At 43.0% G+C, this 18,636-nt stretch overlaps 1 protein-coding gene across 6 annotated transcripts in view; it reads left to right on the top strand.

Moving 5' to 3' along the window:
- LOC137359547 (synaptotagmin-like protein 2) overlaps positions 1–18,636 on the top strand; it is a 294,080-nt gene that overhangs the window by 167,079 nt on the left and 108,365 nt on the right. For all 6 annotated transcript variants that reach the window (XM_068025421.1, XM_068025423.1, XM_068025422.1 and 3 more), the window contains one exon: positions 694–742. In XM_068025421.1, coding sequence (XP_067881522.1) covers positions 694–742 — 49 coding nt within the window. The remainder of the gene's footprint in view (positions 1–693; positions 743–18,636) is intronic.

Raw genomic sequence — 18,636 nt, 5'->3', positions numbered from 1 at the left:
GTTTCTGCCAGTAAATTTCTGTAAACCAGCTGCTAAAATGTGCACGAAAGCAGCCAGAGGTGATTCCTTCCCTGTAGAGAAACTCTGCCTCCCTAAGACAGCACAGTTGAAATTGGGTACTCAATGACTCTATGGGAATTGTGAGTTAAACGTAGTATCTTTGTGTTTGTGCTATCCTCAACTAAAACAGTGCTTGAAAATATCCTTATCACACCCAGAAATTGATGGCAAGATACCCTTATATGTAATTTAGAAAAAAATTAAATTTATGTTGGAAACTCCAGGGAAGGGTGAAGAATCGGCCGAACCCCTGTAGATTCTTAAAACTTATGTGTAGAGCTGAATTCTACAGGTTAATATTCAAGAACAAGGACCTCATCCTGGATTATTTTAATGGATATATGCCCCTTGTTTAAATTTGGGTGCTCTCATCCATTCATTCTCTTCACAACATTGTCTAAATGTTACTGCAGTGACTGTGCCTTGGTCAGTTCAGCTCTCCAAGGATTATTGGTTGGCTGATTTTCAATTTATAAATATGACTTACGAGAACTGACAGTGGAGTGCAAAACCACCAGAACAGTTGCAAATGTAAGAAGCTAAAAGGGTTATTGCAGAGGCAAGAATTTAAATTGTTTTGTCCAGATCACATTCGGTTTTAACTTTTTTTCTCAATATTTTCCCCAAATGTAGGCAATTGCAGACAGACATGCACCGAAAGATGAAGCAGTGACATGGGAAGGTACTTAACAATTTATACAGCTATTTTGAGAGACAAATTTAATGAGCATTGAATTCCATCATTTGAATGTTTCTGTGCAAGTCAGTAATGTTCTACAAGTTTAAAAAAAAGTTCACAAACAATATGCAAGAGAACTATCTGAGCTCATTATCTTATTTCGATTAACACATTCCATATATTCATTCTTTAAACACTACCTATTTACCTAATGAAGCTGAACATCAAATATTTTCTGGCTATGGAACTATTCATATTTTCTAAGGCTGAAGAATTATATGTTTTGACTATAAGCCATTTTATTCTTGCACTGTTTTAGTTTCAATACTGAGAGAACTGGCATGTACATGAGCTTTTATTTTCTGCAATAACCTTTGATGTGGAACCTTATCAAATGCCTTCTGGAAATCTAAGTACAGTACATCCACCGGTTTCCCTTTATCCACAGCACATGTTACTTCTTCAAAGAACTCCAATAAATTGGTTAAACATGATTTCCCTTTCACAAACCATGTTGACTCTGCCTGATTACTTTGAATTTTCTAAGTGTCTTTAATAATAGCTTCTAACATTTTCCCTATGACAGATGTTAAGCTAACTGGCCTGTAGTTTGCTGCTTTCTGTCTAACTCCCTTTTTGAATAAAGGATTTACTTTTGCTATTTTCGAATCTAACGGAGCCTTCCCCAAATCTAGGGAATTTTGGAAAATCAAAACCAATGCATCAACGATCTGGTTAGCCACTTATTTTAAGACCCTAGAATGAAGTCCATCAGGACCCAGGGACTTGTCAGCCCGCAGTTCCAACAATTTGCTCAATATCACTTTTTGGTGATTGTAATTTTCATGAGTTCCTTCCTCTCTTCCATTTCTTGATTTACTGCTATTTCTGGGATGTTACTTGTATCTTCTATGGTGAAGACCAATACAGCATCCCTGTTCAATTCAACGGCCATCTCCTTATTTTCCTTCATTAATTCCCCAGACTCTCTTTCTATAGGATCAATGCTCACTTTGTTAACTCTTCTTTTTTAAATATCTATAGGAACTCTTACTATCTGTTTTTATATTTCTAGCTAGCTTTCTCTCATCCTCTAATTTTTCCCTCCTTATTAATCTTTTAGTCATTCTTTGCTGTTTTTTATATTCTGTCCAATCTTGTGATCTGCCACCCATCTTTGTGCAATCATATTCTTTTTCTTTAAGTTTGATACTGTCTTTAGCTTTTTTAGTTAAGCATGGATGTTAGGTCCTCGGCTTGGACTTTTTCTTTCTCGTTGGAATGTTCAGTGATCCCGTGCTTCAGCTGGGAGCTGCACTTGAAGGTGTTGTTGATGTATCTGCAACATGCACTTTCATCAAGTGCAGTTTCCCACTGTGAGTTCAAGAGCTCTATGTTTACCTTTGTAATACCCATCCACTGTGTGTATGCGTGTGTGTGTGGGAGCACAGATGGAATATATATTTATTTGCCAGTCACACCATCGGTGTATATGCAGTAAATGCTCTGGACCTCAAATGTTAAACTTGTTGATAGCACACAAATGAAGTGCTCATATGATCATTATTGACTGTTAATTATATATTCCCTGGGTTACAGTCCCGGCAGTTATACTGGTAACGTGCCCACAATGCTCATCAGCATTGATCCTGGAGGAGCTTGTGGTGCCAGCAAAACAAAGGGACTAATGGTATATTTCTGAAAGCTGCCTACCAGCAGAAGCTGGGAAATCCAGCACCTACTCATCCAACAATGGTCTCTACTGCCTCCTGTGTAAGGGGGACAACCTTAATCATTTTTTCCCCCACAATATCCTTTTCTTCTGAGATTCAAGCTGTTTTTCTGGCCTGGTCCTCACCGGTGGGGGCAAAACCACTGGTACACCTCAACTGACTCAGTATATCGGCCTCTTTTGATATGCTGGACCCTGTCTGAACCAAAGGAGTGTGGACACCCCTCCACCCCGCTCCCCAAGGCAGAGAATCCCCTGCACCTGACTCCACCCACTTCATCTTCATTTGCCTAATAAGGAATGAATGGCAGCTCCACCCCTTACCAGGAAAATAGAAATGATTGTGGCTCAGGCTCAACCAAACTGCAACTGTTTCTGGGAGGTTCTGCTGGACTCCCGCCAGAATTACAGAAGGAGATGGCAAGAAACCCCAAGGAATTTTGTCTCCTTTGTATCAAAGAACTGTCGAGACCTCATTTAGCAGCAGTAACTAATAGCTCATCAACAACTTAATAAAGATAGCATGGTTATTCATCAGAAATGAGCATCTCGCCACACAAGAACACCAATTTGTAGTAGAGTACTTCTGAATCAGATCAGTGGGTCGCACAGTGGTGCAGTGGTTAGCACTGTAGCCTCACAGCTCCAGCGACCTGGGTTCGGTTCTGGGTACTGCCTGTGCGGAGCTTGCAAGTTCTCCCTGTGACTGCGTGGGTTTCCGCCGGGTGCTCCGGTTTCCTCCCACAGCCAAAGACTTGCAGGTTGATAGGTAAATTAGCCATTGTAAATTGCCCCTAGTGTAGGTAGGTGGTAGGAGAATGGTGGGGATGTGGTAGGGAATATGGGATTAATGTAGGATTAGTATAAATGGGTGGTTGTTGGTCAGCACAGACTTGGTGGGCTGAAGGGCCAGTTTCAGTGCTGTATCTATGACTCTATGACTGAAATTAGCTAAGAAGTTGAGCAAGACTTGGGGAAGTGAGTCAATTTAATGAAATAATTTGCACATAACCGTTGAGCCAAGCACATTATTATAACAATGATATGTTCTTGTTCATGAATCATGGATGGTGTCAGTCTGGCAAGTATAATATCATATAAGTAACATTCATTCTAACTGCTCTACTCAAAATGGCAGCCGTGATGTTAATGTGAGAGCTTCTCATTAAAAATACATCTATTTCATAACAAACATGATGGATGTTGTATTAGGGCTAATGCTGATGAATTATGCTTGAAAATCTTTTTCCAAGCCTTGTAATTCTAACATCTGGCACTTCATTTTTGCTTTTCATTAATGCATCTATTTTGATTCAAGCTCTAGAAAACCAGGAAATTGCCTATAAAGTTCGGATTTTATTATAATCATGCTATGTAGTGGTGTATGTAGGAGAGCAGTCTCAAAGATGGTACAGGAAATTGTTTTTGTAAAAATGCTATTGAACTGAATTAACTCACTAACCCTTCAAATAGCTGAAAGAGATAACTCAGTTTCCCAAGGGGATTGTGAATGGATTTCAGTAATCATTTTTATTATCTAATTTTTGTGTCAAAAGCACAGAGTGGTTCTAATTTAACCATGTCTTTCTTTACCGTTTATTAAAGGTAATGTGTGGTCCTACGGCCTATAATAATTCCAGGGCTCAGTGGGATTGGGATGCACTGCCACTTGTGGAGGGGAGGTAACCAGGATTGAAGGGTGGAGTGGTTGGGATGAATAGATCAATCATCAAGATTTAAGCTTATTTATCTATTGAGATCCACATTTTTTATGCAAAACTTTTCCTCAGGAGATTGTTGGGGTCAATTATACACTGGAAACATTGGGCTTTCGAAGCTGAAAGACCTTTTCTTGTACTCTACTTTTTTATTTACATTCAAAATATATAAAATGGAAGTTTCTATTATTTTGGTTGCAATATAGGTTTACCATAACTTTCCATTATGGTAACACGATGTTGAAAAGATGACTCAATGAGAAAATATAATTAGACACTTAAGCATAGGTTAACTGGCATACTAAAATCCCAGTATAGTGGGCAGGAATCGCGCCCACCTTTCCACGTGTAAGTGTGCCTCTTGTCATATTGGAAAAGGAAAAAATAGACATCCAGGCTCTAGGCCTGAAACAGGCATCAGGTTCTTGGCATAAGTAGATAAGAGGCCTCGAATCTGCTTTAGGCTCTCACTACAAGGTTGGTTTGACCTGCGGCAAACTGTACAACCAGACCTTTACATTGCTTGTGACCTACAAGATAAGATTTTCACATTCACTTAATTGACCCCTCATTTAGCAAAAGCTCAGCACTTCTGCTAACCCATCCAATCAGAGAGGCTCTCCACCCCAACTATGATCACCAACTCCCCCAACGTGCCCCGATCAGCATCCGCCCCCCACCCCCCGCGATCACCACCTCCTCCACACCCGATCACCACCTCCCCACCCCGATCACCACCTCTACCCACAACCCCCCCCCCGATCACCATCACCATCTCCCCCACCCCCCCGCTCCGCGATCACCACCTCCTCCACACCTGATCACCACCTCCCCACCCCGATCACCACCTCCCTCCCCGATCACCATCTCCACTCGCCCCCCCTCCAGATCACCATCACCATCTTCCCCTCCGCAATCACCACCTCCTCCCCACCTCCCCGATCACCACCTCCCCCTTCCCCCTCTATCACCACCTACCCTTCCCCGATCATCACCTCCCTCCTCCCCACTGATCACCACCTCCCCCGCCCCCCGATTACCACCTCCCCACCTCTTCCCCGTCCCCCCCCCCGATCACCAACCGCCCCCACCACCACCGATCACCACCTCCCACCACCCTCCCCCCTGATCACCACCACACCCCCGACCACCATCTCGCTCCCCTGATCACCATCAACCTTCCTGATTGCCACCTCTCCCACCAGCCTGCCATTAACCTCCACTCCTCTTCCCTGTTAACCACCTCCCTACAAAACCCCCAACCAGCTCCTCTTAACCCCCCTCCAAACACCACCCCCTACACACCCCCAGCCCAATCACATCCCCCCTACACCTCCAGCCCAATCACCCCCCCTACACGCCCATCCCCAATCACATCTCCCCCACGCCCCCATTCTCAATCACCCCCCCACACCCCCATCCCCAATCACATCCCCCCTACACCCCATCCCCAATCACCCACCCCTACACCCCTATCCTAATCACCCCCTTTACACCCCCATCCCCAATCACCCCCCCACACTCCCATCCCAAATCACATTCCCCCTACGCCTCCATCCCCAATCACATCCCCCCCACGCCCCCATCCTCAATCACCCCCCCCCACACCCCCATCCACAATCACATCCCCCCTACACCCCATCCACAATCACCCCCACACACCCCCATCCCCAATCACATTCCTCCTACACCTCCATCCCCAAACACCCACCCCTACACCCTCATTCCTAATCACCCCCTCTACACCCCCATCCCCAATCACCCCCCCACACCCCCATCCCCAATCACATCCCCCCCATGCCCCCATCCACAATCAGCATCTCAATACACCCCCAACCTTTGTCACCTCTCTCCTACACCCCCAACCTCATCACACCCAACCTTCCCAAACACCACCTAATCCAGTTGCTGGCCTCCTCTCCTTCCAGACTCATCCATCCTGCCACCAACACACCTTCATCCCAATACCCGGTCTGAACCCCTGTGGCTCCTGGACCCGACCTCAATATCCAGCCACTGGCCGCATCCCAATTCTTGATCCCACTTACCTGAGGGCCTCAGCAAAGATTGCAGCAGCTCGATCTTGCACTCCTCTTCAATTGAGTGCTGTTCTCACCTTGCAGGCTCCATTATGATGAGGCCCGAGGTGGTGCCATGGGCCTCTCCATTCAGGCACAGGACATATATCCTGCACCTTCAATACTGGACATGCCAAAGTACAACTGGCCAATTAGAAATCAAGGGTGGGTCCATGATTCAGTTTTCTGAGCTGGGAGCAACACTTGAAGGACTTGCGTCTTGGGAAATCATGGACGTGTAGTCCATGATATTACATCCATTAAAATGCGATTTCCAAAGATTTTCTCCCCTGGGTTACAGGATCATTCCCTATAATGTTAATCATGAATAGAAGAGTGATTGAACTGTACACAGCACTCTGTGTCAACCAACAGTCACCAATTTGCAAAGGACAATGGTCAGCACATGGTGAAGGATTAATACAACTTCTAATACAATGAACCTATTGTACAGATGGTGGTGGAAAGCTGCCATAATCTTGCACAGAGACTGATCCCTATGCATCAAAATGCTGGCAACTGAATTTTTATTTTTATTGCCCCCTGTACAATTCTGGTAGTGATTCTCAAGTCTGGACATTAGCAAAGCCTCAATGATCCTCAAAAAAACTATTATAGATTTTGGCATGGGAAAGGACTCAGAACAGTGGCAAAACAGATGAAAACACTTTTTTTCTGTGGTTGCTTTATATATGTTTATGTGAAACCTTGCATGCAGGACAATACTGCTCTTATTGTAACAAGGATTCGATTGAGTTGCAATCTGGTATATTGGCGATAATTTAAGCTGGCATTTTAAACATTGCTGCGTGAAATACAAATCTTGAGTGGATCGATACAGAGACAGATTTGACCGAAAGCTATCTGTATTGATTTAACATGTGTAGTGGTACTAAGTACGGTCAGTCTGATAAGTCATCACAACTTCAATCAGTTTTGCAACTTTAGTCATTAAACCAGAGAAAAATATTCGATTGATTATTCATAACTCTTTGTAAGCTCAGGGCTATTCAGCATAACAGTGCTGTTGAGGTCAGATACGACATATGTCTGATACAGTTGTTGTCCACTTGTGAGATATGTGAGCCTCAAATCAGCTTTAGATTCAAGTTATGAAATCTATTATTTTAATTGGCATTCAAATCTGTTCAGTGCTAAACGACCACATTTCGCTGGCTGAGGTGTAATTACATGAAGCCATTGTGGGAGCTCTTGTGATTTTTTTCAAGCAAATTTTTGGAACTTTAGGAAAAATAGAATTGTTACCTTTGATAAAAGTTGGAAGAGTACAGTCAAGTTCAGAAGATTATAAGTGACTAGACAGTTTAGCCTTTAAACAGGAATGGTGAATCTGTTAAATCAACTGTAGAGAAGAGTGGGTCCAAGATAGTATTTTAAACTTAAATAAGGGCAACTATGTGGGCATGAAAGCTGAGCTCGCTGAAGTGAACTGAGTTACTAGGCTAGGAGATAGATCAATAGAGAAGCAGCGGCAGTCATTTAAGGGGATATTTCAGAATATTCAGAATAAGTATATTCCTACAGTCATGCTCGGCCCCCACCTGCCAAGAATGAGGCACATTAATTTTGTCATGAACATTAATTTTAAACTGTTACTGGAGTGAAGAAAGAACTTGTTGAACAGATCAGCTGTGACTGGAAAAGACATTTGCATATTAACAGGCGGTGTTTGGAAGGACGAAGCAGCCATTCCTTGACATTCAACCCACGATGGACTTTTGATCACCAGACGTTGAAGGTGGGGGAACTTGCATTCCAGGTTGACTGCTAAGATGGCTGAATACACAAACGGACATGGTCAAATCAGCTAGTCACATGACTAACCTGCAGGGCAACCTGAGCTTTTTGAATTTGAACAGTTTGGACAGAAAATCTGTTTGCTCCTGGACTTAAAAGATCTCTCTCCTGTCTGCTGCTCACAAGCCTCTGAATCCACTGAAGACACATGAACCCCAGGAGAGAAAAGTCTCCTACAGTGAACAAGGTTTAAGAAGAATACTGGGCCCCAACGAAAAGCCAGATCTACCTACAATCAAGGACTCTACAGTGAGCTCGAAGAACCGTAACAACAACTCTTCAGATATTGCCTCAAACTTTTCCAGTTTATTTTTCTTCTGCTCTTTTCGGTCTCTATTTGCATGTGTGTATCATGTGTGCATGCTAGCGTGGGTGCATCATGTATCTGTAGGCGTTAACCGAATTAGAGTTGAAGTTTAATAAAGTTCTACTTTTCTTCTTAAAACCTGAGAAAGCCTGTTTGTGCTGGTTTCTTGGCTTTATAATTGGAAAGCGGTGAACAAGGATTCACCAAGATGGAGCTAAAAAAACATGGTGTGTTTAAAATTAAACCCTGTTATGGTAAGACCAGGTGAAGGCTGAAAGGGAACCCTAGACCTCTTTCATGCCTGGTCATAACACTATTATAAAAAAATATTCTAAGGGGAGGACCCACCATCCGTGGTTACCTAAAGAAGTTCAGGAAAGCATCAAACGTAAGGAAAAAGCATATAATTGTGCAAAGATGAGAGGCAGGTCAGATGATTGGTCAGAATATAAAGAATGGCAGAGAATGACTAAAAGGTTAATCAGGAGAAAGAATTTAGAATATGAGAGGAAACTAGCTGGAAACTTTAAAATGGATAGCAAGAGTTTCTACAGGTAATTAAAAAGGAAAAGAGTAAGTAAAGTGAGTGTTGGTCCTCTAGAGTGTGAGAATGGGGAGTTAATAGTAGATAATAAGGAAATGGCAGATCAAATGAACAAATATTTTGCTTCTGTCTTCACTATGGAGGATACAAAGCATTCCAGTAATAGCTGTAAATCAGGAGGTGGAAGGAAGAGAGGAACTTGGTGAAATTACAATCACCAGGGAAGCGGTACTGAGAAAACTGATGGAACTGCAGGCTGACAAGTCCCCGGGTCCTGATGGACTTCATCCGAGGGTCTTAAAAGAAGTGGCTCATGAGGTAGTCGATGCGTTGGTGTTAATTTTTCGAAATTCGCTAGATTCTGGAAAGGTTCCGTCAGACTGGAAATATAACCCCTCTTTTCAAGAAGGTGGGGGGAGGGGGTGGGGTGGTGGAAGCAGAAAATAGGTAACTATAGGCCAGTTAGCTTGATGTCTTTTTTTAAAAATTCTTTCATGGGATGTGAGCATTGCTGGCAAGGCCAGCATTTTTTGCCCAGCCCTAATTGCCCAGCCCTTGACAACTGAGTGGCTTGCTAGGTCATTTCAGTGGGCAGTTAAGAGTCAACCACATTGTTGTGGGTCTGGAGTCACATGTAGGCCAGACCAGGAAAGGACAGCAGATTTCCTTCCCTAAAGGACATTAGTGACCCAGATGGGTTTTTACAACAATCCATGAAAGTTTCATGGCACCATTACTGAGACGAGGGCCGGAATTTTATGCCACCCCGACAAGTGAGATGGTGGCGTAAAATGGAGCAGGAGGCACTGGGAGACTTTCCCAACCTGCTCCCGCCTCCGCCGCCACTTTATACAGGGCGGCGGCAGCGAAAAACAGTCCGCCCACCCCAGGCCAATCAAAGCCCTTAAGTGGCCAGTTAACGGCCACTTAAGGGCCTTTGCCCCCTCCTCCACGCGGATTCCATGCCCTGGAGCCGGGAGAGGCTGCCTAATGAAAGCAGGCGGCTTCCAAGCATCCCAATGTGGCCTGACTGAGTCTGTGCTGGGGCCTCAACTTTTTACAATTTATATCAATGACTTAGATGAGGGGAGCGATGGCATGGTAGCTAAATTTGCACTTGACACAAAGATAGGTAGGAAAGTATTGTCATGCAGGCCACCACCTGCCAAGAATGAGGCACATTAATTTTTCCACATGAACATTGATCTTTAAAATGTTACTGGAGTAAAGAAAGAGCTTGCTTTTAAAAAAAACAGACCCTTGACTGGAAATACATTTGCATAGTAACTGACAGTACTTGGAAAGGACAAAAGGGCCATTCCCTGCTCCAATTTAATCCACAATGGACTTTTGATTAGCAGATGTTGAAGGTGGAGAATCTGCTAAGATGCTCCCAATACACGGAAGAGACCTGGTCAAGCCAGTCAGTCACATGATCACCTGCTGGCCAACTAGGGGAGTTTTAAATTGGAGAATAAGTGTTTGAGGACAGAAAGCTCTTTGCTCCTGGACTGAGAACATCTCTGTTCTGTCTGCTCCCATCTCTTTCTCACGGAAGTGAAGACCCATTGAAGACACATGAACCCCAAGAGAGAAAAGTCTCCTACCGTGAACAAGGTTTAAGAAGAATACTGGGCCCCAACCAAAAGTCTCCTACTGTGAACAAGGTTTAAGAAGAATACTGGGCCCCAACCAAAAGGAAGATCTTCCTATAAGCAAGGACTACAGCGAGCTTGAAGCACAGTAACAAAAGCCCTCTTCAGAGATTGCCTAAGACCTCACCACTATTTTTCTTCTGCTCTTTTCTGTCTCTGTTTGCATGTGTATATCATGTATGCATGCTAGTGTGGGGCATGGCGTATATCCGTAGGTGTTAACCGAATTAGAATGTAAGTTTTAATAAATTTCACTTTTCTTCTTTAAACCTAAGAAAGCCTGTTTGTGCTCATTTCTTTGCCTTAAAATTGGGAAGTGGTGAACAAGGATTCACCAAGGGAGAGCTCAAAACACGGTGTGTTTAAAAATAAAACCCTGTTACAGTAAGACCAGGTAAAGGCTAAAAGGGAACCCTAGACACCTTTCTCACCTGGTCGTAACAGTATGTTGTGAAGAGGACATAAGGAGGTTGCAGACCAATATAGATAGATTGAGTGAGTGGGCACAAATCTGGCAAATGGAGAATAATGTGGAAAAATGTGAAGTTCTTCACTTTGGCAGGAAGAATAAAAAAGCAGAGTATTACTTAGATGGAGAACAACTGCAGAATTCTGGGGTGCAGAGGGATCTGGGTGTTCCAGTGCATAAGTCACAAAAAGTTAGTATGGCAAGTAATAAAGAAGGCTAATGGAATGCTATCCTTTATTACGAGAGGAATTGAGAATAAAAGTAAGGATATTATGCTTCAGTTATACAAAGCACTGGTGTGACCACATCTCAAATACTAGGCTGAATTTTATTCAGGCACTGAGCTGCGCGGCGGCACCCTTTAAACTCGGCGGGGTGCCCGCATTTAGTGGCCGCTATAGAGCCCCCGCAATATTTCATGCGGGGCTTATTAGCATCACTGTGCCAAGCTGCCCCCCCCCCCACATATTACGTGGGGAGAGGTAGGACATTCGCTGCAGTGAGAGACATTTTGACAGCTGTGCAGCAGCTGCTGGGACCCTACTTAAAGTGCCCAAGCACCTGTTTCTTGACAGCTGTCAAAGAAATACTTAACTGACTGCTGAAGAGTGGGGCTGCTGTCAATCTGGCAGCAAAGCAGAAAATGCTGGAGAAACTCAGCAGGTCAGGCAGCATCTTTGGAGCGAGAAGCAGAGTTAACTTGACCAAGTTCACAGACCTGAAAGTTAACTCTGCTTCTCTCTCCACAGATGCTGCCTGACCTGCTGAGTTACCCCAGCATTTTCTGCTTTGCTGCCACATACTTATCCTGCTATGTCCCAGTGTCCTGTGAAGTTGCGATCCTCTTCTTCCACTCTATAACATTCCTTCTTGTAGGTGTGCCGCACCTGGGTGAATAATCGTACATTTGCACATTCCAGGACACGAGACTTAAATATACCATAAAAGGCAAATGTACAACAGAGGTTTACAGAGAACACACTGACACAGATGGGAATTTGTGGGTGTCACAGCAATGTAAATACATCTTTTACTAAATGTTCCTCACCAACATGTGTGTCCTTTTCTCTGTGTGAATGATGTGTGCCAGCACATAGTGCCAATGTCACATCCCTCTGTACCATTGGCCCTTCAGGAGATCCAACGTATGCAATAACATCATTGTCATGCCATCATTACTCATGAGCATCTCTTTGGATGCAGTGACACGGACATTGGCTCAGTCAGCTGCTGCCTCTAATGGTTTACACAGGGGTGCTGCAGATGTGGACTGGTGCACAGCAGGTGAGCGAAGGTGATGTGTGGCTTGCAGAACTCATGCTCGTTCCTATGGAGTAGACAGCCTTTGTCTGATAAGCTACTGCCGTACATCCCTAGCTCACTGCTAGCCCTGCGTGCAGAACCTGGGTGCCATCTGCCCTCCCATGCGATTTTCATATTGTAGGTCCTCAGTGTCCTCATAGTCCGAGGAGGAATCCTGTTGATGTCTCTCCTCATCATGCCAGGCCTGGCCCCTATTGAGTGCATAGTTGTGCAGAGCAGTAAAGAAAGGAGTTGGCCTTTTCGGCCCATTGTACAGGGCATCACCCTATCCATACAGGCATTGGAAGCGCTCTTTCAGCATGCCGATCTCCTGCTCAATGGCGGCTCATATAGCTCAGTGGCTGGCTTTGTATCTCTCCTCTGCAGCAGTGGTGGAGTCTCTCACAGGTGTCAGGAGCCATGTCTGCAAAGGGTAGCCCTTATCTCCAAGAAGCTACCCCTCCATCCGAGCCAGTTCAGTGAATAGCGGTGGCAGCCGGGACTGGCGCAGGACCCAGATGTCATGGTAGCTGCCTGAGAAGCGGTCAGAGATTTGCATGAAGCATCTGCGGTGAACACATACCAGCTTTGCCTAGACTGAGAGTTTCCTTTAATGGTAACATCTGCAGTGATAGCCTGGCAGGAGGGCTGATGGCCACATGAGTGCACTCTATGAACATTATAAGCTATAGTTCTCTGGCAATGGTGCTGAAACTGATAGCCCTCTGGTCCTGGCTGTGAGAACCTGTCCTGAAGCAGACATACTCACTTGCCCTCCGGTGACCTCCCTGATGCATCGGTGCACTGCTGACTGTGTGACCCCACAAAGGTCTCCACTTGGCCCCTAAATAAAGTTGAACCCTGCATATATTTGAAGGTTCTTAACAGGGCAGGGATTGGTGTTGACGGGTATATCAGCTGCTTTCATGGATCAACTATGTGGCATGCCATGGCATTGCCCATCTTGGCCAACACTCACAGTGGCACAGCATGACCACATCAAGATCCGATTAGCTGAATCGATTGCCCCCACCATCCATATAACCTTAATGCTCCTATCCTTTCTTGCACCCTTCCCACACACAGGGTGACTGGAGTGCAATTGCTCCTTCACAAATACAAACAAAAGCAGAGTGTATACTGTTTATGGAGGGAGGGTACACAGTAGAGAGCTTTCCCTCCAGTAATCCCAGACCCCCTCCTTCCTCCCTTTAAGAATGCAGAGCTACGACCCCTGAAATCCCCCCTCCTCCCTTCCAATATGCAGAGTGAGACCCTTGAGCATCCCCCCCTTCTAGTATGCAGAGTGAGACCCCTGTAATTCCCCACCCTCCCTCCTCCCTTTAAGAATGCAGGGTGAGACCCCTGTAATCCCCCCCTTCCCTCCTCCTTTTAAGAATGTAGAGTGAGACTCCTGAATATCACCCCCCCCCTCCCCTTCCAGTATGCAGAGTGAGACCCCTGAAAATGGAACTTACCTTTTGCCTCCCATGACCAGCCGGCTTTTCTAATCGTGAACTTGACGGCCGCCCGTTCAAAGTAAAGTCAGGAAGTATACAGGAGAGGCGGCGGGCTGCATAATCTGCAGAGGTTAGTACTGTTTAACATATCCTAATTGGGGTGCCGGCGCCATGCGGCGGTGACGGGCCGCACTGAGGTCCCCCACCACCGGTAATTTGTGGCGGGCCCTTCTCGACGTGGCAAGTCGAGGCGGGTCTCTCCCCTGCGGTGTTGAGGGGCCAGTAAAATTCAGCCCGCTGTGTGCAGTTTTGGTCTCCTTATTTAAGGAAGGATGGAAATGCGTTGGAGGTGGTTCAGAGGAGGTTTACTAGATTGATACCTGCAAATAGTAGTTGTCTTCTGAGGAAAGGTTGGACAGACTGGGCTTGTTTTCACTGGAGTTTAAAAGAGTGAGGGGAGGCTTCATTGATGTATGTAATATCTTAAATGATCTTGACAAGGTGGATGTGGAAAGGATATTTCCTCATGTGGGTGAGTCCAGGACTAGGGGGCACTGTTTTAAAATTAGGGGTTGCCCTTTTAGGACAGAGATGAGGAGCAATTTTTTCCCAGAGGGTTTGCGACTTTGGAACCCACTGCCTCAGAAGCTGGTGGAGGCGGGGCCATTGAATATTTTTAAGGTGGAGATAGATAGATTCTTTGTTAGGCAAGGGAATCAAAGGTTATGGGGGGTAGATGGGTGTGTGGAATTTGAGACACAATCAGATCAGCCATGATCTTATTGAATGGCGGAGCAGGCCCGAGGGTCCAAATGGCCTACTTCTGCTCCTAATTCGTATGTATGTATGTTTGTTTGTCTGGAAGGCAATGGAAGAGGGTATTGGAATAGCCATGAAAGACCAGATAAATATTTGACTTAAAAAGTGATTGAAGGGTATGAAAGATATAACAAAATAAACAAGAATTGCAATTTGATAGCCTTCCCATATTCAGAGTAATGTCTTGAAACACATTATGGGGCAGTGGAGAAAGTGTACTCACTGAGTCAAAGAGGAAAAGGAAAGAATAAAAACAAGAAATGCTGTTCATTTTGCAGTCATTTGACACCCTCTCTGTGCTAATGCTTTGTCTTTCACCACACCATTAACATACCGTTTGCCTTTGTTCCATGGCCCTCTGGTCAGTTATTCTCTGTGACCTTGTCCTATCAACACCTTCTCTTTTGTTATCTCTTGCCCCACCCCCACTTTACTTGCTTAAAACCTTTTACATTTCTAATATTTGTTAGTTCTGATGAAGGGTCACTGACTTGAAATGTTAACTCTGCTTCTCTCTGCACAGATGCTGCCAGACCTGCTGAGTATTTCCAGCATTTCTTGTTTTTATTTCAGATTTCCAGTATCTGCAGTATTTTGCTTTTGTTTGAGGGAAAGGCAAAGAGTTGGGTTGGGGTGAAAGCATAGTTGAGGAAAAGAGAACTAATATTTATACGCAAACTTATGAATTCTTTGGGTGATTTTTAAAAGTGTTTGTTTCTGATAAATTTGCTAAATGTTATTTTCTAAGGTCTTACATTCTTATTCTGGTATACTTCTGGTATACTTCTTATTTACAATAGATTCTGTAGCTTCTTTATTCTGGTTTCACAACATTATTAGGCTCACCCTATGACTAGCAGCTGGTTTGCACTAGTTTATAGATTTAGATGAATAACTGCAGTGCCCAACAGCAACAAGCAGTTTCATTACCCTGGTGCCCTAATATGCAATGAACGTTCATAGTCCATTCTGCTGTAGACTGTTGGTTTGATTCTTCTGACATCCCTTGAACTGTTAGTGGTTTGTGTATTTTTCTCTCATTCAGCGGAATATTTAAATATTACTTACCTTCAAGAGATGATTTCCCATGTTCTTGTCAGAGAATCTCATTCACTGGCCAAATGTATCAGGAAATAATTATTGAGCTACCCATAATTTTCTATTCATTGGAAAGAAAATCAATGTGAGCATGCCCATGATATCTTCATATATACAGCTGCAAGAATGGCTCTTTAATGTGAACTGGAAAAATCAACCCTTACGTCTCAGGGTGTGGGATTTTTCTTCATTTTATTTGGTATTGTCTAATGATACCTTTCATTTGAAAGTGTACTGTAGATGTAAACTAGAAATTGCTAATGATAGATTGGTGACAGTAAGTGCCAGGTAGTTTGTGCTGATGAAGTTTGGTCTATAATATTTTGTGACAGTTCATCTGAAGCATTTGATTTTGTACCTTTTCTAATTTCTTTCCATGGTTTCTGTTTCTCTCGCAAGCAGTTTCATTTTGTTTTTAAATTCCTTATCATTTGTGCATTGTTATTCTTGGGGTGACTATCTATTCAGACCTGTCAGGATTCATAGTGTGGAGGGGCTTTTTTTGAAATAAAAAATTGAAAATATTATATTGAGCAGTTCACATGAAGGCCCTGTAGGCTAACATTTGTGTAGTTCCTGTTGAGGTTGGGTGTCCAGGGTGTTCTGCTTCATAATTTCTGTTTATATAATCATTTGTGTCTATATTTGTGAAGCTTCAGTCTCTGGTGTTTCTAAGTCTTCATTTGAACAGTCTTCCTTTATTTCTGAAAGGAGACTTGGGAAATTAATACTAAGGCTCAAGATTTCATTTTGTTGAGCATTTGCTTGCATGTGGTTTACATTGTTAGTGTCCTTTTCCACTCTGTTCTTGTGTCTATTATTATGTATTCTGGCTGTTGCAAATTGCTGGGGATCATCTGCTGGATTTCACTCTGGAATATCAAGACATTGTCATTTTCTGAGGTCCCCGACATAAAACTATGTAACACAGCATTAATTAGCCATAAATTGCTAGTTTTTTTTCCAGATGCCACAAGAATCTGTGGTGCAGAAATGGAAATGTCACTCTGTTACTTCAGGGTGTTTTCTGAGGTTAAGATTAACGTGCACTGAGGTACTTTACCTTGCATTGTACCCAACTTGAGAGACTTTTACATTAATGTTAGATTGCCATAAGTGGAAATCTATCTATTTCCCAGCACACCATATCATGATGAAAACAAAATTAATTTCACAAAAGATAAATTGATTAAATTAGCCCAACTACGTTTATTCATGTTTTCCAAAAGGCAGTATGCAAATTTTTGTCAGATTCTTTATGTAGGTTTAGTTTTCTGGATCAGGAATTGATTCAACTCCACATAAACAAAATAATTCTCATTCTCTTTGATCAAGGAGAATTTATGATCTTGCCATAAAACTTCAGCCTACCACTTTCTGTTACCAAACATTAATGTTCAAGTTATTTGTGTTCATTCTTTTTTGCTGGGCCAAAGTGTTCTTTGTCCACTTAATTTTCAATTCATTTCAAGTCTACTCATATCCTATATTCAGCAGCAGTCATATGCATGAAATCACATCCCCCACTCTCCTATCTTTTATCGCCCCATTCATCATTGGTCAATAATGATTGAGTTTGTACTCCCTATGCTCAAATCCAAATTGTCAAGAACAAAAGTGGGCCATGCTGACGCTTGGAGTACATACACATCCAACGTTTCTCACATTTACCCTGACCCTGTTTCCTGTTTATCAATGAACTTTATACCCATACTGCTTTATCTTCTCTTCTACTATCTGCCTGAATGCTTCTAGCAAGCCTCATGTGAAACATCTTAACAAACACTTTCTGAAAATCATATACAGCACATCTCTTGCATTCCCTTTATTTATCCAATTGATCATTTCTCAAAACAATTTGGCAAATATAACTTGGTTTTAACAAATCCATGCTGTCTCTCCTGCATTGACCCATGCATTTTTAAATGGTCTGGTATAATATCTCAAATTATGGATTCCAAGATGCTAGATACACTGGTTTGTAGTTACTCAATTTATACTTTGTTTCCTTCTTGAACAAATGAATAGCATTCTCTTGTTTCATGGCTTAATTTGGAAATTTAAGGAGGACTGAAAGATTGTGGCTGGAACTTTTTCTTTAAAGTGCCTAGGATGCTTGACTGCAGGGTCCAGTGACTTATCTACCTTGAGTTCTGCCATTTTTTTTCAGAACTAGTTCATTTTCTGCAATCATCCCTAATAAGTACTCAGCTCAGCAAATATAATAGACTTGGCAGAAACTTGACAGGAGGATTTGACCAGCCATAAATGTCAAACCCCACATGCCACATTGGGAGAAATGGTCATTTTGCAGTTGTGCGTTATTCAAACAAAGTATACATATGCTGGTAGAAAATGATAAACAATAGAGAAAATGGTCATGCTCCACAGGATACATCTGCAAATTATCTGTATGCTGGGGCCTGGGGTTTCTATTTGGTTCACTGTCTTTTTCAGCAGAATTTATGCAAAATTGGCCAAACCACCACAAAAGGTTAAGCAATATCAAGGACACATTATATCTAATGCAAATTGAGTTTCTGTGATTTTTGCACTAGTTTTAAAACATCGAGCCAGAAGTTGGTCCTGCCCATAAAATTGTCCACGATCCCTAGATCGAATTAATTATCATTGGGTGTTTCTGTTAATTGCTTCTGTTTGCAGGCCTTTGAGGAGGCACCAAAATTTAAGTTGCTTTTTAGGCATAAAGACATTCATAGGCAGATTTTAAGAGCTTTTGAATTCTTAAAAAAATTATCAAGAAACTGACTACTTTGGTTTGTAAATGGTTCTGTATAGCGTTTTTTATAAATGTCGCGCTCACGAGAGGTGTAGCAATGAAAATACAGAAACAAACTGAAAAGTTATAAAACTTAGAACAATTTTAAAAGATTGGG

This window comes from Heterodontus francisci, chromosome 3, assembly GCF_036365525.1.
Source record: "Heterodontus francisci isolate sHetFra1 chromosome 3, sHetFra1.hap1, whole genome shotgun sequence".
Taxonomy (NCBI): Eukaryota; Metazoa; Chordata; class Chondrichthyes; order Heterodontiformes; family Heterodontidae; genus Heterodontus; species Heterodontus francisci.
Note: the sequence above shows the minus strand (reverse complement) of the source record. Positions and strands in the feature narration are given on the sequence as shown.